The sequence below is a fragment of the Impatiens glandulifera genome, chromosome 9 (assembly GCF_907164915.1).
Source record: "Impatiens glandulifera chromosome 9, dImpGla2.1, whole genome shotgun sequence".
Taxonomy (NCBI): domain Eukaryota; kingdom Viridiplantae; phylum Streptophyta; class Magnoliopsida; order Ericales; family Balsaminaceae; genus Impatiens; species Impatiens glandulifera.
This window is the reverse complement of record NC_061870.1, coordinates 36,291,203-36,315,387: the sequence shown is the minus strand read 5'-3', so window position 1 is coordinate 36,315,387 and position 24,185 is coordinate 36,291,203. Positions and strand designations below refer to the sequence as shown.

At 33.3% G+C, this 24,185-nt stretch overlaps 2 protein-coding genes and 1 pseudogene across 3 annotated transcripts; 1 reads left to right on the top strand and 2 right to left on the bottom strand.

Moving 5' to 3' along the window:
• Nucleotides 1-945: 945 nt before the first annotated feature.
• On the top strand, nt 946-3,106 carry LOC124915435 (transcription factor bHLH112-like). Of its 2 annotated transcripts, none has more exons than XM_047456148.1 (6): nt 946-1,273; nt 1,470-2,004; nt 2,106-2,171; nt 2,249-2,314; nt 2,403-2,462; nt 2,530-3,106. In XM_047456148.1, the coding sequence occupies exons 1-6, from the start codon at nt 975-977 to the stop codon at nt 2,689-2,691; spliced, it is 1,188 nt and encodes a 395-aa protein (XP_047312104.1). In that variant the 5' UTR covers nt 946-974; the 3' UTR covers nt 2,692-3,106. The 2 variants fall into 2 exon arrangements, with proteins under 2 accessions (XP_047312104.1, XP_047312103.1); XM_047456147.1 differs by having other exon boundaries at nt 1,467-2,004.
• Nucleotides 3,107-5,276: 2,170 nt separating this feature from the next.
• Nucleotides 5,277-9,748, bottom strand: LOC124916370 (serine carboxypeptidase-like 31). The gene is made up of 11 exons (XM_047457085.1): nt 9,705-9,748; nt 7,475-7,716; nt 7,304-7,411; nt 7,087-7,182; nt 6,886-6,978; nt 6,714-6,796; nt 6,334-6,600; nt 6,111-6,244; nt 5,910-6,005; nt 5,717-5,822; nt 5,277-5,434 (listed from the first exon to the last, which is right to left on the bottom strand). Exons 1-11 carry the CDS (start codon nt 9,746-9,748, stop codon nt 5,288-5,290), a joined length of 1,416 nt encoding a protein of 471 aa, XP_047313041.1. The 3' UTR covers nt 5,277-5,287.
• A 9,485-nt stretch (nt 9,749-19,233) lies between these two features.
• Nucleotides 19,234-23,528, bottom strand: LOC124916369 (annotated as a pseudogene).
• Nucleotides 23,529-24,185: the final 657 nt, after the last annotated feature.

The window sequence follows — 24,185 nt, the reverse complement described above, 5'->3', positions numbered from 1 at the left end:
ATAAAAAAATAGAAATTAAGTATTCACGGACCACCTAGGGACACAAATTTTAATCACAACATTTAGAAGTATAAACTTTAGTCAACAATAGCCTTCATATATTGGTGACCCTGAAAAATCATGTCTCAATGCTTGAGAAAATTTATTTAACGATAATTAATTTGACATCACGCACTATCATATATATTATAAATAATCTTGTTGAAAGTAATTAATAAAATAATATTTATAAGATCTAAAATTTAAGTAGTGTTCACTTAAAAATATTAAATTAAATGTTTAATTTTTATTTAAAACAATTTAAAGTGAAAGTTATAAGTAATAGTAATTTCAACTTTTTACAATAAAAAAATAATTTTAAATATGTTTTGAAAATACCAAATGTTAAAATTTTCTAAGAAAAAAATAGAATTGAAAATGCGAAAAATACTATTTTTTTTAATATAAAAAACTAGCACAAGTTCATACTCACAAGTCATTACATCACTCTCAACTTTAAACGTTTTAAATTAGAATTAAAACTAGTAAAAAATACTAAATTTTATATATTCCTATTTCATATCTTCGGTTATCGTCCCTCATTCCAACTTAATTTTTTTAATTGAGAATTGAATTATCCATATTGATTTGAGTCTTATTCATGTTTATTTGAAAATATCATTGGTTTGGATCCAATTTCAAATCGAATCACATGATTTTTTCTTTATCTAAATAACCATCATATATAAATGTGTGACCATTCTTTAATTTGATCTGATCTGATCATGAGTGGAAACTATTCTTTTATTTAAATAAATAAAATATAAAACCATATTGGTAAAAATAAATAAAAAATGTCAAACAGATTACAGTAATCTCCATCATCCGTACACCAACCAATTCTCTCAGTATATATCTATATATATTTGTCATAAGAGCAATATATAGAGATTACAGACAGTGGTACTCAAGACAATTTTAAGGATATAATTAACATGTTTAGAGATATTAATATGGGAAATGAATTCCGAGGCAGCGTTTGCGGTGAAACGCGATGGAATATTCCGGCGGCGATTGGCTTCACTCCATCCAGCGATCTTGAAACCTTCGGATCATCATCATGGGGCATCAAGGGAATACTTTCGCAGTGCGCCGCCGAAGATAATTCCCGACATGTTCTAGATTCCGGCAGTAACCTCGTCGACGGTGACTACTTGCTGGATTCAACCCTTCAGATCAACGGCGGCGCCGCCGCCACAATAATGGAAGACTGGAGCCAAACAACCTTCAACAAGTTAGTCTAATTTCCCCCCTTATGAATTTTATATATAAAGAGAATATGATTCTATTTAAAATCAAGAACACATTTTTATAATTTAAAATTTGATTTTACTAATTGGGGACCTTCTGCAAAAAAGTGAAAAAGGTGATGTTGATCATGATGATATATCTCATATTCCATTCTTTTTCTTCTTAATTTATTGCAGCAGTAGCAGTACTGGCGGTGAGAGAAACTACCATTCCCAAATTCTACAAGAAGAAATGAATTCCGATCAATTTCACGGCGGCGGCGATGCACAAGATCTCAATTTGACAAGCCCAAACCCAGCAGCCTTCTTTCTCGACCAAATCAATACATATGGATTTCCATATGAAAATCGACAACTGACCATGGCTTATGATCATCACCATGCATCATCTTCAACAAATTTCTCTACTGATGATCAAGTGCTTTCAGCTGCTCCTAATAATTCTCCTTTTAGCCCTTCAATTTTCTCCGACCAGACACCACTACCTATGTGGAACACATCCACTAACTTCTTTCCATCTTCAACAGTACCAATATCAAGCTGTTTAATGGATTCCTCTGATAATCTTGATGAATCAATATCTCATACTGATTTAAATTCATTGGCCAAGTCCAAGAAGAAAATCAAGAATTACAACTCTGACCACCAGCAGCAGCAGCCATTAATTACTAAGAGGCCGAGAATTGAAACACCATCGCACTTACCAACTTTCAAGGTATACATATAATCAAATTCAAGCTCTATTAAGATGATTTAATCTGTTTTCTTTTATGGGTTGTTCTCAAAATTATGAATTAATTTATGATGATCGATCAGGTCAGAAAGGAAAAGATGGGGGATCGAATAACTGCGTTACAACAACTGGTTTCTCCTTTTGGAAAGGTAAAGTAGTTTTGATTCCCCCTATTCCATTTGTTTAAAATTTCATGGGTAATTAACTAATTTATATAATTCTTCAGACTGATACCGCATCTGTTCTTCACGAAGCCATAGACTACATCAAGTTTCTCCACGATCAAGTTAATGTATGTAATTAATATAAATCCAATTCATGATTCAACAACGATCTAATCAATCAATAATCTTACAAATTATATCTATATTTATTTTCAGGCTTTAAGTAGTCCTTATTTGAAAAATGGAAACCCCATTAATCAACAATTACACCAACAGGTAATGTATAAATGTTTTTTTTTTTTAATTAGTGTGAACAAATCTTGAATGGTTAGCATGCATGCAGATTAATGAACATATGATGAAGAAATCCACAAAGAGAGTGGATTTAAAAAGCAGAGGGTTATGTTTGGTTCCGATATCGATATCGAGCACATTTCCGGTAGCCAGCGAGACAACAGCCGATTTCTGGACGCCAACGACGACATTCGGAGGGGGGTTCAGGTAGAAGAAGACATATTATTAGTAGTTCATCAACAAGTAAAGGAAAGGGGAATGACAGGCAAAGATGGGCCAGAGATTACAAGGAAGAGAAGAATATTAATTAATGGCTAATTAATTAGGTGGTGATTATGATATAGAGGATAAGTATGAATAAATATAAGGAAAAAGAATGTATAAATAATTAATTAATTTAATTAAAGTGAAGTGAAGGGACATGAACAAGAACAAGTTCTAAATTTAGCAGAAAATAGGGTTTAATTAATGGGACAGTGTTTTGTCATTATGCTGCAAGTTGAAATAGATTTAGCAGATTTGGAGTGATTATTTAAAGGAGATTAATACTGCTGTTCCTGTTTCTTTATATATGTAACGTTGCTTACATTTTTCCTTATTCTCTTTTTCTTTATATTTTATTTATTTATCAATTTATTTTTTATATTTGTTGTGGCGGCCTGTCCCTTCTCTCTATTTGTCCCTTGCTTTACTTTTCTTAATATTATTGGTTAGTCAACTAGTCAACTTTTAAAAAAATATATATATTTGAAAAATATATATTATAAAAAATTGTTGGAGACTTGGAGTAGACGTGAAACATTTTATTCCTTAAATCAAGCCTAGTTTATAAGTGTTTATTCATTATTGTTAGTGTACAGAGACAATTTTTTTATAAGAATTTTTTATAACAGGAAACTCTATTAACATGTGTTAATAATTACAAATCAAAATATATAAAAAAATGTCACAAATTTAACACAACAAAATTATAAAAACAAAGAAAACAACAAAATGAATGAATAGATTGTAAAATTATAATTTCACAAAAAAACACGAATGGTAAATATATAAACAAAATATTATTTATATATAAATATTTTAAATAAAATTAATATTATTTAAATTTAAAATTAATTTTAGTTTTTAAAATTAAATGTAATGCAAAATTTAATGTTAACATGTATTTTTTAATTTGTCAAATAACTAAATGAGAAAAAAATTTATAAGTTTAAAAACACTTATAAAGAAAGACAACTTTTTTTTTAGTAAGAATTAAATCAATTACACAATTTATTTTTGTTACTTACAATAAGATAAGTTGATTTAGATAATTACTTGAAATTATAAATAATCTATTTTACTCTTATCTAAAATAATGCTAGACGTGCTTACCTCTTATCTTTTACCACTATTTCGACAAATCAACTACCAATCATATAATTCACATCTTATATCGTGATCTTACACACTTTCACATACTTATCATTTATCGCAAAACCAATCATCAATCGACATCTCATCTCGCGAGTTCACACATTTTCACACTTCGGTCAATCAAACTTTCATTCATATATTTTTAATCACCGATATCTCCTTTATTATTGATCTCTTATACCGATAAATTAAACACAAATTTCACCTATCATCTCTCATTATTTTTACCCTTACCGTGACCTCTTATTTTTTGACTCACACATTTTCATATTCTTTTTTATCTCATCAAAAATCACTCACACTTTTTCATATTCTTCTTTATCTCATCAAAAACCACTCACACTTTTTCATATTCTTCTTTATCTCATCGAAAACCACTCACTGGTCTCAATCGACCTCTAATTTCGTGACCTCACACATTCTTACACTTTGATTAACATCTTATTTATATATTTTAACCAATAATATTTAATTTATTATCATTCTCTTTTATATTACCGCGACCTCTTTTTTACCCTTACTTCGATAAACCAACTACCAAATCCCAATCGACATCTAATATCGTGACCTCAAACACTTTCACATACATCTTATCCATCGTCAAAACCAACCACGACTACCCTAATCGACCTCTCATTTTGTGACTCACACTTTTTCATATATCTTTTTATCCACTCGACAAACCAATCCTTCAATCGATCACATTTATTATTCTCCGTCAAACCAACCACAAATCCCTTAATCGAAACTCCAAACCATCTCATTCCATATTTATCCACCACAATCAATCTTTAATCTCTTGAATGTCATTTACCCAACAACCAATTTCATGGCATATTTTAACCATTAATATCATTTTGCATTCAACCATTTTTTCACTTTGATAAACCAATGTTTCACCTATTAACTATCAATATTTTTTTAATAATTTAAAATTTGTGCCTAACGGAATTTAAAATTGTTGATTTATATTTATAATTTTGTGTATGTATATATTTTCTATATAACTTAATATAAATTTATAAATAAATAAAACAGGGACTTTAACAAACAACATTATAACTTGTTTTTGTGAATCAAATTAATTCTAAAATAATATGAAATCAGTTTATAAAAAAGGTTGGAGTAGTTACAAAAATCATAATCAAGGCGGCCATCCCTATAGAGTTTGATATGTTGATGAAATAGCATTGAGAGAAAATGGAAGTAAGCCAATTTATTTAAGATTGGTTACTACATGGGAAACAATGGATATTTGATCATCTATATATATATATATATAAAAGATCTTTTATTATATGCTTCTTCTTCTTCATTCATCTCAATTTGCATTATATATGCAGTTCATTCAAAAATAAGAAAATTCATTTTTGCTAGGTTACTTCATTGATCTATTGCTTTAAAGGAGGCAAGTCTCCCCGAATGAAGGATGAGAAGAAGGCTAGAGACTCTGCCGGTTTGAAGAGGGGTACTGCGTGCCCAGCTCCTCTAAAAGTCGCGAAAGTCAGCCCTTTGTATTCTTGAAGCCAACCAACAACCTGATACAGACAAAATATATGACACTTTGTGGGACTCGTCAAGTTTAAATTTTAATTCCAATTCTCCGATAATTCTTTTATATTATCATATAATTGTTTTAATTATATTAGGAATTCAAATTCTAAATTTCACTCCTTGTTCTAACTAAATCCCTAATTAATCCACTAATTCCAATCCACGTTCACCTCTAACCAAACACATTTTCTGGTATTTTTTTGGACCATGAATGAGGATTTGATAAAACACTTTCGAATGGGTAATAATTAATGTAAAAGATTTACCTGCTTCTGGTGATACCAAGGGCTCCATGATTTGACAATTGGAAGTTTTAAAGTGTTTAAGCTATATCTTGTCGATAACACAGGGACCCTCCCGTCTGCGTCTCCGCTGATGAGAAGAATTTATAATTAATATTGTTATCAAATAATATTTCAAAACATAATAATAATAATAATAAGTTTGTTAATTAACTACCTGTAAACCCATATTCTCATCCCGGACTTAATAAGCCTTGTGTATATAGGGAGAACAGATTCCTTTGAATCCCCCCACTTGTTGAATATTTCCATGCTACAGTTAACTCATAACATTATTAATATTTTAATAAATACACCATGCATGATGAGATAATTCATAATTCATAACTCATAGTATATATATATATATATATATTACTTGCATATGGTCCAGTTCTTTACATGGATGCCATCGCTGCTAACATGGAGTGCCCTCTGGACGTCTGCTCTGTTGTAATATTTGGTAGCGTAATTGTCCAGACAAGGATCGTAGCCGCCCAAGATCCTAGGCATCTGCTAATTAACAAGCATTCATTTTAGTACGTACTTGTTGTTATGAACCATTTCGAAAATTAATCAAATTAATTAATGTAGGTAAGTACCATTTTAGAGTTGTTGTTGAACACGTAAGTGCTGGCCAGCGAAGGGCATTTTGGTGTGTAGAGACTGTAGATGTCTATTTTATCGTATTGGTTGAAAACTTCATCAACAGCTTTTTTGCATTGCTCATTACCCTCCGGGCCGTTTCTTTTGTAAACGCAATTGTCTTGTATAGTTTTGTGGGTCTCATCCGACACCACTGCGTGGCTCCACGCGTAATCGATCTGTCCCTTCCAGTCCTCGATCTCAGACGTTTCAGGATTTCCAAGCTGAGTGAGATACAGTTTTTTCTCTTTTTCTTTAGTATATATATAAGATCTAAGTTTTTGCTCTAATGTTATAAATTAGTCAAGATCAAAAGAGAAGAACATATGTTTAGTACCAAGATACCCTTGAGATCGATGAATAGAGAGGAATTGGTGTTCTTGTTGAGAATTAAATCAGCCAGCTCGGGAATATATTTACCTGCAGGTAACCAATAACCACCATATGTACACTTTTAACATATGTACAAATAGACAAATGAAGAATTAAATGTTGATATGGAAAAATACCAGCATAGCTTTCCCCGGCCATGTAAAAGGTTCGTTTTCTATACGATGGAAATTTGAGAAACCAATTGTGCAGAAAAACATAAGTGTCGTTCGCTGTGTCGTGAGTGAACAAAATATTTATTGAGTTAGATTCCGCTATCTCTAAAAAGAATGTTATATAAATCAGTTGGATGTATTATGTCTAAAATCCGACCATCTCACCTGTGAAGTCATCTCCAAGTTTTTTATAATCAGCAGTGGTGTTTGAATATGAAAAACCGACACCAACAGGAGATTCCAAGAACAACATGTTTGCTTCTGCAAGAAAAATCATATTTAAAAATAATGATATCGTGTGACAAGCTACAATAATTAATGTCGCAAACAGTTTAATAGACTAAAATTGGATGAATTAATTATCCAAAAATTAACTATATACCTTGATTCCATGCATAAGTGTTAAATTTAAGAGTGTGGCCATCTGCGTCCACAATAAAGGGTCCTATCTCTTGTGTTGCTCCATATCCCACAGAAGAGCATCCAGGCCCTGTAATAATAATGTTATATATGTTCCTTAACTGGTCACACTGAAATAATATATTGGAATTACCTCCATTGAGCCAAAGAACCAAAGGTTTATTTTCTGGTAAGGTTGAGGCCTCATAGAACCAGTAGAAGAGCGATCTTCCATTTTGTTGGTTGACGTTTACATAGCCAGCATAGTGTCTGAAACCAACCTTAGGCTGACCAGGCAAGTCCTTCACTAGATCCTCGTCTCCCTGCTGGGAAGTACTATTGACTTGTTTCTCTTTGGGCATTTGGCCATCCCCATTGCCTGTAACAGGCTCTAGACAAGCTGATGATGAAATACAAATTATTAATATCAAAATTTGAAACCAATTCATAATGAACAATTTACTTGAGGCCAGAGGATGAAAAGCTCAAAGCCCCACATGTCCGTGTATATATATATATATATACTACTCGAGGTGTAGATTCAGACAAACTAAAACATATTTCTCATAATTTATTTATTTTCTTTTGAAAATGCGAGTCTCTTTTTTATTAACGCACTGTCTTTGCAAAGTACAACTTTCTCCTTGTGGTGATTCTCATAATTTAAATTTAAGTATTAAGCGTGGATTGTATACTTTCTTTAATCATATTTACATAATTTGAAAAAATATTTCGATATAAAGTGATTTAAATATGAAACAGTATTCACACAATCTTAGAACTAAATTTTGTTTGTTGCTTGCTTGGCTGTTTGTTCTTGACATATTTACTAAAGATGGATGGAGGGGAGGAGAAATGAGACAAGCTATCTTGCACGGATATAGATACGGGTATTGTATCGAATACGATACGGATAAGGGGATACGAATTTTTTTGAAAATATAGGATACGATACGTTTAAGACACGTAAATTATATATATAATATTTATATAAATTTAATATTGAAATAAATAAAAATATAAACTTATGTTCATTTTTCATAATATCCATTACAATGGATGTTTACGAAAGGGAGAAAGTAAAAAAATGAATTACGATTTAATTTACTACGACGCAGAAGAGTAAAAGGTTTTAATTATGTCAAATATTGAAGTATTTCAGATTCTCTTTTTTATTCATTTTGATACTTAACTTTTATTTTTTTATTTTATTTTTTTACCCAAAATGTATCCAAGTCGTATCCAAATCGTATCGGATTGGTCAATTCTACGAAAAGTCAACGATACGTATTTTTCCGTATCTAATACACGTATTCCATATCGTATCATATCCGTGCAATACAAGAGACAAGTAATTGGATACCAAATCTCTCTTTTAAGTTGTAATAAGCAACAATAACCCTGTAGAAAAGAGAATAAAAAAAGTATTGTGTTTCCGTTAGAAAAGCTCGAAGCTTATAATTAGGCATCGTGCATAAACGGTCGTATTCGACTCAGACAAATCGTGTTATAATTTATATATATAATGATGCTTAATTTTTAAAGTGTCCGGATTGCCGGGTCGAGAGTTGTGGTTAATTTCAATAGTGTTGTGTCTCAATCTTATGCATGTCATGTCGTATATTGACTCACTCAAAATATTATGATCAACGAGCTCTTTCATATCTTGTTAATTTGTTCACAAGTTTATTCGTGTCATGATAAATCGTATTTAAATTTGTGTTTCGTGTTATTCCGACTAGAGTTTTAACATAATCGTGTCGTGTCGATGCCGTTTTCATGTGTGTCATGTCGTCTTGACACATTCATGTTAATTAATTAATTATTTATATATATGAAAATATATTTTAGTGAAAATTATAAATATAATTATTAATTTATTTATTTATTTTAATTTAGAAACTTAAATTAATTTAATAAGTTAAATATGTGAAATATGTTTTTTTAAAAACTAATTAATATGTTAAATATGTAAGATGTGTAGATATAAATTTTAATATATAATTTCATAAATAATAATTTGAATGTCAATTATTTAATATGTGTTTTAAAATTTATAATTAATTATTCAAATAAATTTAATTAATAATTTATAAAATTAAATAATGTTAATGTAAATGTGGGTAGTTTAGAAAAAATAATGGGAAATATTTTAATAGTTTGGGGAAGAAAATGAGAAAAGTAAATAAAATGAATTTATAATTGACCTATTTATAAATATATATTATTATATTATAATTTAATAAAAAGGTAGGTATAAATTATAAATATAAATTATTATATTATCAAAATTAAATTATTATCATATGTTTAATATTTAATGTATTAATAATAAATAAAATTTTAAGATTATTTTTATATTTAAAAAATAAATTAATTAATTAATAAAAAGAATATCCAAAAGAATTATTAGAATATTCACATTCATATTCATATAATTTATTTATTTTTATTATATTTATATTATTTAAATTAATATTATAATTTAATAGATTTAGTTTAAAAAATATATATTACATTTATAAAATTATATTTTGATATGCATTATGGTATTGTATGCGTACCCATATCCCGCTCCTCTAAAATAATTATTTTATCTAATCCTAGAATAAATATAAATATGTGTCTAATTTTGTAATATTTTGTTTTCAAAAAAGATGTGTTTACGTCATTAGCCACAAATCTAAAAATAATAATGTTAGTACATATAGACGACTAGCGAAATTCAAAAATTGATTCCTGCAAAAAGAAGTAAGATATTAGTTTTAAAAAAAATTATTCAAATAAACATTTATTCGAGTTTATAGGTATATATTTATTTTTGTTTTTATTAGAATTTGTTTTCTTATATTTTATTTATTGTTTTTGAATTCTGTTCGTAAAATTAATAAAAAGAAGTGAAAATAAAAAAAAAATGAATGAAACAGGTCCTAAATAAAAATATTACTTTAAAACAATTTTTTATTTTATTTTTTATTTTTTTGGAATTCTTTTAATATATATATTTTGTTTAAAATTCATTTATTTTATTTTATTAAAGCATTAAAATAAATAACAACAAAAGTATACAAGAAATTGAAACTGAACTCGTCAGTTGGCAGGTGGCACATGGTTTGACGCGGGCCGTTTGCAAAGGGGACCGGATGTGTGAAAGTGAGTAGTTTTGATCTGCTGGCTGGCTCACTACATGTCTTATCTTTTTTCAAACTCTTTAAAATCACAAAGGAGAAGAAGGAGTGAATAAAACAAAACAATCCAACATGTATTTTTTTTATTCCTTACTCAATCAAGCGCAAACCTAGTTTATAAGTGTTTATTCATTATTATTACTATTTTCATATAGAGACAATTTATTTTGATAAGAATTTTTTATAACAAGAAACTCTATTAATAATTGTGTCAATAATTACAAATCAAAATATAACAAACAAATAATTGTCACAAATTTAACGCAATAAGACTATTAAAATAAAGTAAAACAATAAAGTTCATGAATAGACTGTGAAATTATAATTCACTAACATTTAGCATTTAGCCCGTACATTTGCACGAGTAATAATATAAAAAATCGTGAAAAAATTACGGATAACATTTTTAATCGTTTTAAATTTATGGGTGGGTCAACCCACAATCCGACCCAAATATCCATTTACTCAACTTCATTATATATTTTTTTAGTTAAAAGGTTGAACTTATATTAATATTAAAACATCCCGCGTTTATCAAATTTTGTGTTGAATTTAAAATATAAAGTTTTTGTAGTCTAATTGGTTAAAGAATTATACTTGTTTTGTCAGGTTGCAAATTCGAAATATACCTTTAGCATTTTTAATTTTATTTTTAACCGTTTTAAATTTAAAAATGGGTCAACCCACAATCCGACCCAAGTATCCAAATTAATCACAGCTCTCGACCCGAAAATCCGGACACTTTAAAAATTAAGTATCATTATATATATATAGATTCTTCCTTCTCTCCACCATTTCAATTTATATAAATAATTATGTTTTGAAAAATAGTCCGTTTTAAAACTCATCAGAGTATCTAAATTTTTGTATAGATTGCAAAAGTTTGAAGAGAACTTCTTTAAATAACTTGAGCGTCCAAAAATATATTTTATATTAGAATTTTGCTTTTAGTGAAACTTTAACTGCAAAAAAACGGGAAATTGGACGAAATGACCCTACAAATAGGCCTATTTGCATCCGTGGTAATGTTTAATAATTTTTGATCTGATGACCACTTATTTTTTTTTTACTAATTTACCCTTTTCGCGTAACGCGAAGTGAAACTGTATTGATATATATACTCAAATTTTTTCATTTCTCTCATTTTCTTTCTCTCTCATGCTTTCTTTCCTCCTGAGTTTGTCGCCGGCGGCGTAAACTCCGGCGACGGCGACTACTATGAACTAAATCTACAAGATAAGAAACCTAATCCCCGAATCTATGTTTATATAACAGATTTATGTTATTATTTGTATTTCTTAATGAAACTCTAACCCTAAATATGTTCTTTTTGGTGATATTGGTTAATATTGGTTCATATTGAATCATATTTGTTCATATTGGGTTATATTTGTTCATATATGTTCATATTTGTTCATATTGGTTTATTAGTTTGTTCATCTTATTGATTGTTCTTTTGGCTGTGATGATATTTGCAGATGATATCGTTTCTGCTAGTTACTTAACGAAGCGTTAAGTACTTAACGAAGCGTTATGTACTTAACGAAGCGTTATGTACTTAGTGAAGCGTTAAGTACTTAACGCTTCGTTAAGTACTTAACGCTTCGTTAAGTACTTAACGCTTCGTTAAGTACTTAACGCTTCTGCACGCGCGCGTAGGAAGACGAAGAGGCGCGCGTATATGCACGCGCCATACCATATATTTTAAAAAATAAAACATTTGGACATTCATTTCTTCCATTTTCTCTCTTCTATCCTCTCGATTCCTCTCTCTCTACAACCGTCACACTGAAGAAGACATTGACAAGGCCGATCTGCCCGTCCCCCTCGTGTCCTCCCTCTCTATCATTGATTCCCCATAAATCTCAGGTTAGTTTTAGTTTGGTTGTTGCATGTCTTTTTTTGGTTATGGGTTTTCATATTTGCATGTTTAGTTTTAGGGGTTTTGGCTGTTTCAGTTTATTGGTTTAATATTGGTTAGGTTTAGCGTTTAATGTTTGTTTCTGGTTATTGATTATTGCATTATATTTGCATGTTTGTTTCTGGTTGTTGGTTATTGTTTCTGGTTTAGGGATTCGTTAAGTACTTAACGCTTCGTTAAGTACTTAACGCTTCGTTAAGTACTTAACGAAGCGTTAAGTACTTAACGTTTGATGTGGTCTATGTATATGATCTTACATTTTTGTTGTTGTTCCTTTTGTAGATGGCAGAAACCACCGTTCCTGATTTCCCTGGACGGATTTTTTGGAAAAGCGCCCTCTGCCTTAAGAAGATTGTTATGAAGTTTGAGGAAATGGATCTTGTGGAGAAGGTGTACAATACCCAATTCAGATATATAGTCTCTGCGCCAGTGTTGCAGTTCTCAGGAACTATTGTACATCACATGTTGCTTAGGAGAGTAACCTCAACCTCCAAGGAGATTACTTTCAATATCAATGGGCAAGAACTTGTGTTTGGTATGAAAGAGTACGCCTTGGTGACGGGCCTAAACTTCGGAAGGTTTCCTGAGGTGAACGAAGAAGAATGCCGAGGTTGTCCACCTCTGTTGGTAAAATATTTTAAAGGGAAGACGAGTGTAGTAATGCAAGACTTGGAGACTGCTTTTTTGAAATGTAGAGATAAGGAAGATGCCTGGAAGATGGGGCTGGTATGCTTGATTTGCCAGTACCTATTTTCATTTGACCCAAGGAGGGTGGTATTTGCCAAAATCCTCCACATGGTCGAAGACGAGGAAAGTTTCCTCCGATTTCCTTGGGGGAAGGTGACCTTCAGAGCCACCCTCAAGGGTTTGAACAAGAACATGAGACATCTCAGTCACAAATATTATAAGAAGAAGAAGGAAAAGAGTACTGATCCTTATGCTCCTTTTGCTTATAACATTTATGGGTTTGCACTGGCATTTCAAGTGTGGACATATGAGGTCATCAAAGGTTTTGTTCCTAAATTTGCTAGAAAGAATGAGCTTAATGATCCTCTACGCCCAAGGTTGTTAGTCTATCATTCCAACAGGAAGAACACCTTGATCGAGATAAAGACTGCCCTGGAGACAACGGATCTGACTGAGATGGAAGAGTCCTCCATGGAGAAGAGGTTATACAGTGGTGAGGACTTTGAACAAATAGATGAGTCAACTGATGAATTTTTTGAGGGATTTACAGAAGGGAAGTTAGTGAAGGAGGATTATGATGATGAAGAGGAGGGAAGTGAACCTGAGGATGAACATGAAGAACCTACTTCCAAACCAAACACCCGGAAGAGAAAGGCTGCGCTTAATCTCAAAGAAGCCGTAAACCTGAAGAGGAAGCTTGCTTATGAATCTAGTCCTGCCAACATTCCTAGCCCCCCATCCGCTACTAGTCCTGGATTACCTCCAACATCTTCTGTTGGATGTAAATGTGAAGAGCTGAAAGAGGAGGTAAAAGCGCTGAAGGAGGAGCTCATCAAAGAGGTGAAGGAGGAGCTCAAAGAGATGAAAACAGCTTACGAAGAAACTCAAACAAATCACAAGGCTTATATGAAAAAGTTGGTTGTTAGTATGTGCGAACAGTTATTAGCCAAATCCAACCAAAGGATGGCCACGTTAATAATCAAATTAGATAATATGGAGGAGGAGAGGAAGAAGAAGAAGAAGAAGAGCAAATTGGAAAAGAAGGGCAAGACTGAGGTAAGATAAAGATACTTATCGCTTCGTTAAGTACTTAACGCTTCGTTAAGTACTTAACGCTTCGTTAAGTACTTAACGCTTCGTTAAGTACTTAACGCTTCGTTAAGTACTTAACGCTTCGCTAAGTACTTAACGCTTCGCTAAGTACTTAAGGCTTCATTAAGTACTTATCTTTTGTTGTTCTTAACTGACCACACTGTTGTTTTATTTTTGCAGGAAGGGAATGTGGAGGAGATGAAGACGAATGACATGGAGATGAAGGATGGGAAGGTGGAGGAGGAGAGTGAGAAGGTGGAGGATATAACTGAGGTAAGTTTTACTTAGTGAAGTCAAATGTTGTTTCGGGAAGTAAACGCTGACCACACTGTTGTTTTCTTTTTGCAGGATGGGAAGGTGGAGGAGATGATGACGAATGAGATGGAGATGAAGGATGGAAAGGTGGAGGAGGAGAGTGTGAAGGTGGAGGATAAAACTGAGGTAAGTTTTGATTAGCGAAGTCTAATGTTTCGGGAAGTAAACATTGACCACACTGTTATTCTATTTTTGCAGGATAGGAAGGCGGAGGATAGTGTGGTGAAGGTGGACGAGACTGAGAATAATGTGAAGGTGGATGGTGGGGAGATTGAGACTGATGTGAAGGGGGATTGTGGTGAGACTGAGAATAATGTGAAGGTGGATGGTGGGGAGATTGAGACTGATGTGAAGGTGGATGGTGGTGAGATTGAGAATGATGTAAAGGTGGATGGTGGGGAGATTGTGAATGATGTGAAGGTGGATGGTGGGGAGATGTTGCTCTCCGATATGATGCAAGAAATAATTGAGAAAAAGAAGGATAAGGTCAAGGTTGAGAAGGTTGAGAAGGTTGAGAAGAAAGCCAAGGTTGGGAAGGTTAAACTCAAGGTTGGGAAGGTTGAGAAGAAAGTCAAGGTTGAGAAGGATGCCACGGATGGGAAGGATGAGAACGATGGGAAGGATGGGAAGGATTCGAGGGATGGGAATGATGAGAACGATGATGATGATTTCCAATTATACAACACTCCACCTAAAGGAGTAGTTCCCAAAAAAAGAGTGAGGAAGCAGAAGAAAGATGAAGACTACACCAACCCTTCTTTGTCAAAACAGCCAAAGACGAATGATCCATTAACTATCAATCCCCTTCAAAAATTTGATGATGAGTTGTTGGTTCAATTACAGAATTGGTTGAAAGATGAAGCTACCAATGATGAGACAAAGACTGTGTTTACTTGCGAAGCACGAAAGAAGTTGTTTGTTAGAGTTCTAACAAAGTGCACATGGCTTAAAGATCCTGTAAGTCTTGCATTTCATATTAATTCTTTAACTTATGAATAAGGTTTTTGATATATGTTGCCTTTTCCCCCATTTTGTAGGAAATCGACGCAGTCTGCCACTTATTGCGCAAAAGGATTGAGCAATATCCCAAGACATATAAACATTGTAAAGTATCAATAGGGGATTGCTTATTAGCAGATATGATGAGGCGAGAGTACCCGAACTATAAAAAAGATCCTGAAAAATTTCCAATAGCAGACGTCTTTTCTCAGTACTTCTGGGGAGCGCCTCATAGACATATGCCAGAATGGCCACTAGTAGACGATATTTACGTGCCTTTGAACATTGGCAACAAGCATTGGGTACTGTGCGTCGTTCGTGTACAAGATAATCACATTGACGTTTATGACTGCGACTCGAGTATTTATAGGAATCTCGATCCATACATGAGACCTTTGTGTGAGATGTTTCCACGAATATATGCAATGGGAGCCAGTGATGCTGAGCTACAACGGTATCCTAATTTCAATTTCCAGAAACTGACATATAAAAGGTTGCCACACCTAGTCAAAAATGCAGTCGCCAAAAATGGGGAAGTCCCTAGAGCAGCAGAAAGTGGGGATTGTGGTGTATTTATGCTTATACACATGGAATACTTGACTGCTGGTTTAGGTGTAGAGAAGGTGACTTCCAATGAAATGGAGTTTTTTCGACAAAAGATGGCGGTCCGGTTATTTCATCAAATTACAGAACCTTAGTTTGTATTGTAATCGTTTATTGATTTTTGGATAGAACTTGACTTGTGCTTATGTATTCTGAACTTGTATTACTTTTTGGGTAGAACTTCAACTTAAGTTACATTTCATGTTAAAATATTTGTAGTTTTAATGTAGTCTGATATTTAAAAACCAAAGAATTGAACATATAAATCAATGTACCAAGTAACTAACTTAAACTCACTTAAACCAAGTTTTACTTAACGAAGCGCTTAACGAAGCGTTAAGTACTTAACGCTTCGTTAAGTACTCCTTCAGTACACAGATAAACTAGATACAACATACAGATTACAACTTATCCGATTACAACTTATCCGATTACAACTTATCCGAGTACAACTTATCCGAGTACAACTTATCCGAGTACAACTTATCATAATACAACTTATCCAAAACACTTATACAACTTATCCCAATCAATCTAAAGGCTCATATTGTTGAGATGATGGTTCGTGCTGTTGAGAAGAAGAGTCATGATGCTTAGATGATGATGCTTTTGCAGTAGATGAAGCAGGCATGACTGCTTTGCATGTGGCCCTATTATGTCCTAGTCCACCACATGAGCTGCATCGTCTCGGAGCCTTACGTACCTCACCTTGAGATGACCTACGCTTTGTTTGTGGGTGCCCTTTCTTAACCTTGACAGGTGGTTTTAGACATACGCGTTCCTTGATCATTTCGGGAATATCCCAATCGTCTTCATCACCAGCAGGGTAACATGTCTCCGCATATGCATTCATCCAAGATTCAGTTGTGTAATATCTGTAAGAATGGAAAATAAAACGATTAAACAATTGGTTAAATAGATTGAACATGTGAGCTGAATAATACCTTGAACAAAAGTCATAACAAACCAAATTGCGGTGACGGGCAGCAGCCATTGCATGAGTACAAGGAAGACCAGAAACTTCAAATACCCTACAAGTGCAGTTCATGTCTTTCAAATTGACTTTAAAATGAGACTCATTGTCATGCACATAAAACTCGAATCGGTTAAGCGATGATACTGTATAGAATCTAGCCTTCTCGAATCCCTCGCGTAACCACTTTTTCATATGAATCCTCAACCGTTCCTCGCACCGCCACTAATGCCATTTCCCTAGCCCTCCAAGCCTTATTATAAGTCAAATTTACCCCATAAGTTGCCTGCATGTCTTCAATTATTTTCTTAGGCAAGTGATTATGGTGATGGTCCATATACTTACTCTTCACGCACTGCCCAATAACCCATGCTGGTGTTTGCATTTTTTTCTCTAGCCTAGATAGAACTGAGCATGAGTGTTGTTGGTCGAATTTCCGGATCTCAAACATCTCAGATAATTTACCTTTCACGGCACGCAATCTCCACTTGCATTTCTCATCCAAACATTTCACATACCAAAGATGTTTTCTTGACTTCTCCACCTTGAATTCAAAATGATTAGCCATCGCATATTTATATAGCATCAGTTGTAGTTCTTTTTTATTTTCAAACAAGGCACCGACTTCCAATACAGTTTCAGTAGTTAACGCCAACGCAAATGAGGGGTCTGTCGGTGATATGTCTGTCGGTGATATGTCTGTCGATGGTGTACCAAATGATGATCTTCTTGCACTACATGGTGTACCCAATGATGATCTTCTTGCACTAGTAGGTGTACCCGTTGATGCTCTTCTCGCATTATGTGGTGTAGGTATCGATGCATGCAAGTCCTGAGTAAGTGGGATGTGAGGCAAAGAGTTATCTCCGGCTTCATTACTTTCAACAAAGACCTCCGAGGGTAAAGCTTCAGGTACAATTTTCTGAGTAAATTGTGGGAGAATACTTTCTTGAGTTGGGTAGGTAAGTAGTGGTATCTTTTCTTTAGTAAATTGTGACTTCTCTACTACAGACACACACAATGGTGACACAGTTCTACCCAAAATCAAGCGTGATAAATATATGTTCAGATCCTCATCATCTTCAATAAAAACGGGTTTAGGATTTGTGATATTCGGAATATCATACTTCACTTGCAGCACTAAATCATAGGTAGATTTCTGCACTTGAAGTCTTTCATGGAGTTTATCAATTAATTCAGCATAACGAGTACTTTGGGGTAAATCCAATGTTTTGATTGAAGAGGCATCAAAAAACCATATTCCATTAGCATCAACTTTCCACTCTCCATTATAGAAAACGAAAACTTCGGCTGCAAGAAAAATTGGAAACGGGATAATTAATACTGTGAAATGGAAACCCTTCGCGAAACGGGAAGTACTTAACGAAACGGGAAGTACTTAGCGAAACGAGAAGTACTTAGCGAAACGGGAAGTACTTAGCGAAACGGGAAGTATCATCAGATGAAACCCTAAACAACACAGTGATTCGAAAATGCATAAATGAACAACAATAAACTTGAAATACATAAACTTACCAATTGTTACAGTGCTTGTGCTCGTCGTGGAGCTCATTGAGTGCCGCCGTTGAACTCCGTCGCCGGCGAGATTAGAGAGAAGGAGGAGAAAAGCGGAAGGGAAGAAAGAGAAGGGAAGAAAAGAAATGAAAAAAAGATGGCCGGATTTTATTATATAGTAAGGGTATTCTGGACTTTTCACAGCGTCTCACTTCGCGAAACGCGAAGTCCCTTCGCGTTACGCGAAAAGGGTAATTTCGTCCAAAAAAAATTAAGTGGTCACCAGATCAATTTCAATTATCTGGTGACCACGGAGGCAATTTCCCTTATTTGTAGGGTCATTTCGTCCAATTTCCCCAAAAAAACTCCTATAAAATATCTTTTAGAGTTTTCAAATTTATAAATTCTAACTTGTTTTTGTAAATCAAATTCTAAAAAAATATAAAAACGAGTTGGAGTAGTTACAAAAATCATAATCAAGGCGGCCCCATCTCTATAGAGTTTGATATGCTGACGAAATAGCATTGGAAGTAAGCCATTTTATTTAGATTTGTTACTACTTACTACATGGGAAACAATGGATATTTTGATCATCTATATATGATAAGATCTTCTTCTATTATATGCTTCTTCATCATTCATCTCAATATGCATTATGCAATTCATTAAAACATAACAAAATTCATTTGTAGCTAAGTTACTTTATTGATCTATCGCTTTAAAGGAGGCAAGTCTCCCCGAATAAAGGATGAGAAGAAGGCTAGAGACTCTGCCGGTTTGAAGATGGGTACTGCGTGCCCAGCTCCCTCTAAATGTCGCGAAAGTCATCCCTTTGTATTCTTGAAGCCAACCAACAACCTGATACAAACAAAATATATTACACTTTGTGGGACTCGTCAAGTTTAAATTTTAATTCCAATTCTCCAATCATTGGTTTATATTACCATATAATTGTTTTAATTATATTAGGAATTCAAATTCTAAATTTCATTCCTTGCTCTAACTAAATCCCTAATCCACATTGACCTCTCACATTTTTTGGACCATGAATGAGGATTTGAAAAAAAACACTTTCGAATTCCTAGAGTCATGATCAACATATATATATAGATGTGAAACCGTCAACAAATTTTTAATTTTGTTTTCTAGATGAGATCTAATCTGGATACACATTGAGATAAGATACTTTGACAGTTTGCATATTGAGGGTTTAATTTCTTGTTTAGATCCAGATCTGTATAAAGTGTTTTCAAATGGGTAATAATAAGCAGATAAAAGATTTACCTGCTTCTGGTGATACCAAGGCCTCCACGATTTGGTAATTGGAAGTTTTAAAGTGTTTAAGCTATATCTTGTCGATAACACAGGGACCATCCCGTCTGCGTCTCCGCTGATGAGAAGAATTTATAATTAATATTGTTATCAAATAATATTTCAAAACATAATAATAATAATAATAAGTTTGTTAATTAACTACCTGTAAACCCATATTCTTATCCCGGACTTAATAAGCCTTCTGTATATAGGGAGAACAGATCCCTTTGAATCCCCCCACTTGTCAGAAAATTTCCGCACTACAGTTAACTCATAATAATAATAATATTTTAATAAATACACCATCATGAAGAGATAATTCATAACTCATAGTATATATATATATTACTTGCATATGGTCCAGTTCTTCATATGGATGCCATCGCTGCTAACATGGAGTGCCTTCTGGACGTCGGGTCTGTTGTAATATTTGGTAGCATAATTGTCCAGACAAGGATCGTAACCGCCCAAGATCCTAGGCATCTGCTAACAAGCATTCATTTTAGTACTTGTTGTTATGAACCATTTCGAAAATTAATCAAATGTAGCTAGCTACCATTTTAGAGTTGGTGCTGAACACGTAAGTGCTGGCCAGCGAAGGGCATTTTGGTGTGTAGAGACTGTAGATGTCTATTTCATCGTATTGTTTGAAAACTTCATCAACAGCTTCATTGCAATGCTTATTACCCTCAGGGCCGTTTCTTTTGTAAACACAATTGTCTTGTATAATTTTGTGGGTCTCATCCGACACCACTGCGTGGCTCCACGCGTAATCGATCTTTCCCTTCCAGTCCTCTATCTCAGACGTTTCAGGATTTCCAAGCTGAGATAAAGTTTTTTTTTCTTTAGTAAGATCGATCTAAGTTTTTGTTCTAAAAATTAATTAGTCATCAAAAGAGAAGAACATATGTTTAGTACCAAGATACCCCTGAGATCGATGAAAAGGGAGGAATTCGTGTTCCTGTTGAGAATTAAATCAGCCAGCTCGGGAATATATTTACCTGCAGGTAACCAACCATATATGTACAAATAGACAAATGAAGAATTAATGTTGATATGGAAAAATACCAGCATAGCTTTCCCCGGCCATGTAAAAGGTTCGTTTTCTATACGATGGAAATTTGAGAAACCAATTGTGCAGAAAAACATAAGTGTAGTTCGCTGTGTCGTGGTGAACAAAATATTTATTGAGTTAGTGTCCGCTACCTCTAAAAAGAATGTTATATAAATCAGTTGGATGTATTATGTCTAAAATCCGACCATCTCACCTGTGAAGTCATCTCCAAGTTTTTTATAATCAGCAGTGGTGTTTGAATATGAAAAACCGACACCAACAGGAGATTCCAAGAACAACATGTTTGCTTCTGCAAGAAAAATCATATTTAAAAATAATGATATCATGTGACAAGCTACAATAATTAATGTCGCAAACAGTTTAATATATGACTAAAATTGGAAGAATTAATTATCCAAAAATTAACTAAATACCTTGATTCCATGCGTAAGTGTTAAATTTAAGAGTGTGTCCATCTGCGTCCACAATAAAGGGTCCTATCTCTTGTGTTGCTCCATATCCCACAGAAGAGCATCCAGGCCCTGTAATAATAATATTATTATATATGTTCCTTAACTGGTCACATGACTTAAATAATTAATATATTGGAATTACCTCCATTGAGCCAAAGAACCAAAGGTTTCTTTTCTGGTAAGGTTGAGGCCTCATAGAACCAGTAGAAGAGCGATCTTCCATTTCGTTGGTTGACGTTTACATAGCCAGCATAGTGTCTGAAACCAACCTTAGGCTGACCAGGTAAGTCCTTCACTAGATCCTCGTCTCCCTGCTGGGAAGTACTATTGACTTGTTTCTCTTTGGGCAATTGGCCATCCCCATCGCCTGTAACAGGCTCTAGACAAGCTGATGATGAAATACAAATTATTAATATCAAAATTTGAAACCAATTCATAATGAACAATTTACTTGAGGTCAGAGGATGAAAAGCTCAAAGTCCCACATGTCCGTATATATATACTACTCGAGGTAGATTCAGACAAACTAAAACATATATCTCATAATTTATTTATTTTCTTTTGAAAATGTGAGTCTCTTATTTTTTTATTAGCACACGGACTTTGCAAAGTACAACTTTCTCCTCGAGGGTGATTCTCATAATCAAAGGAAAATAATATAACAGTTAGAAAAGTAGAGCATAAATAATCTTTATAATTGAGGATATGTAGAAGATAAAGTGGTAAATGTTAAAAGGACTTAGGAATATTTACTAAAGATGGATGGAGGGGAGGAGAAATGAGACAAGTAATTGGACATCAAATCTCTCTTTAAGCTGTATATATAGTTGTAATAAGCAACAATAACCCCATAGCGCTGCATGTGATCTGACTAGTAAAAGAGAATAAAAAAAAGGCATTGTGTTTCCATCAGAAAACCCTAATAAATAAAGGAGTCAGTCTTTAAAGAAAAGCCATATCTGTGCTTGTATTTCCTCTGTCTTAAGGAAATCTAATGCTTGTATTTCCTCTGTCTTAAGTGTGTGTGGCACATTCATAGTAAATCAGTAAGGGAGAAAAGCTGGGGGCCAGCCTGAATCAACTTGATGGGTCGCCAAAAATGGAACATCACATTCACCATATCTATGTTAGGTGGTCAAATCTATCTTTTTTGTATTTTCTTTACCTCACAACACAGAGAAATGATTCTTGGATTACTTGATATTCTCCTAAAGATGTGAAAGATTTTGGGAGGGACTAACCAGTTCTGCTTTTTAGTTATTATTGTATTTTTGGTTTAGAGAAGAAGTAGAAGAGAAGGTTAGCATTTCCATCATTTTGAGGGTAAAATAGGTGGATACTAGCTAAAGTAAATCTCCCACTTTACTTTCCACATACCTATGTTTAGAGTCAGGGGAATTTGCTTTTATACAATGTTGCAACTATTCATTGCCTTTAGTATTTTTGTCAACCATAGTTAGGGAGAAAAGGTACAATTTTGCTTTTGGGAGTCTCTGTTTATACTCAAAACTAGGCAATGGAACATTAGAAAAGCCCCTGTCTGTCTGAGTGTCTCTAAGCATCTTGGAACATAGATTAATGAACAGACATCTCAGTAGTACAATTGTGGAATAAGCAAGTGTATTGGTTAAGGTACAAAATGCAATTATAATATAATGATACAATAATATATGGTGCCCTATCCATCCTGAAACCAAAAGATTGCAACAAAAACACTAACCCATAAATTATTCAGTAAAGATGTAATCCAAGCACTAAAATCACAACAAACCTTCCTCTACTTAATTTAATTCTACACGTCCAATTTAGGTTTTGTAATCGAGAATTAGTGAGCTAAAATGAATTTAACTGCGTCAGTGAGGAATTGAGGCATGAAAGCCATGAACAATAAGCAGGGATGGGTTATTTGAAATTTTGTTCTCCATTTCCACTTATTGCTCGCTTTTCGTTTATCTCCCTCAGCCCCCAACACATGCTCGTGATTACTCAAACCTCTACCACTCTCTTCATCCGAGACAACAGAGTCAGAAGCAAGCAAGACACATCTCTTCCTTGGCAGACATGCAACCTCCATTCAAACTACTTTGATGTAAATAATGGTAGTCGCGGCGGTGATCGGTGATTGTAGCAGATAAAATAACCTAGACAATACTCGCGGCAATCCAATGTACGGTTTTAAGTTAAACATTATAATCTTCTCAAAATTATCACTAATAATTATTTTTTTCACTTTTCAGGTTATTTAAATAACATGAATTAAACAACTTATAGAGATGAAAATGAGACGTTCGAGAGACGAGAAATATATTTGACATCCCCGCCCCATTTTTATTTTAGAGATTTTTACTATCAATTCCGTTCGCTTTCGAAAAATCTCCACATTACACAATTTATACAATATTTTCTAGACAAAATATATATATAATAAAATTATATAAACAAATTTTTTAATATAATATATATTGTAATATATTAAAAATTTATTTTATATAAAGAAATAAACTTTAGATTATTATAAAATATAACGAAAAAATAAATTATTTTATATATTCAATTGTGTTTATTATTTTTTCAGAATCGGAGTGAAATTGTGGTGGAATACAAATACATTCCATCCCATCCTCGATCAACAATTGATCAAACTCAGAAAAAACCAACTCAAACGAGTCAATTATGTACTTGTGTTTTAAATTATCATCCTAAAAAAAATTAGGGATCTTGATAGTTTAGG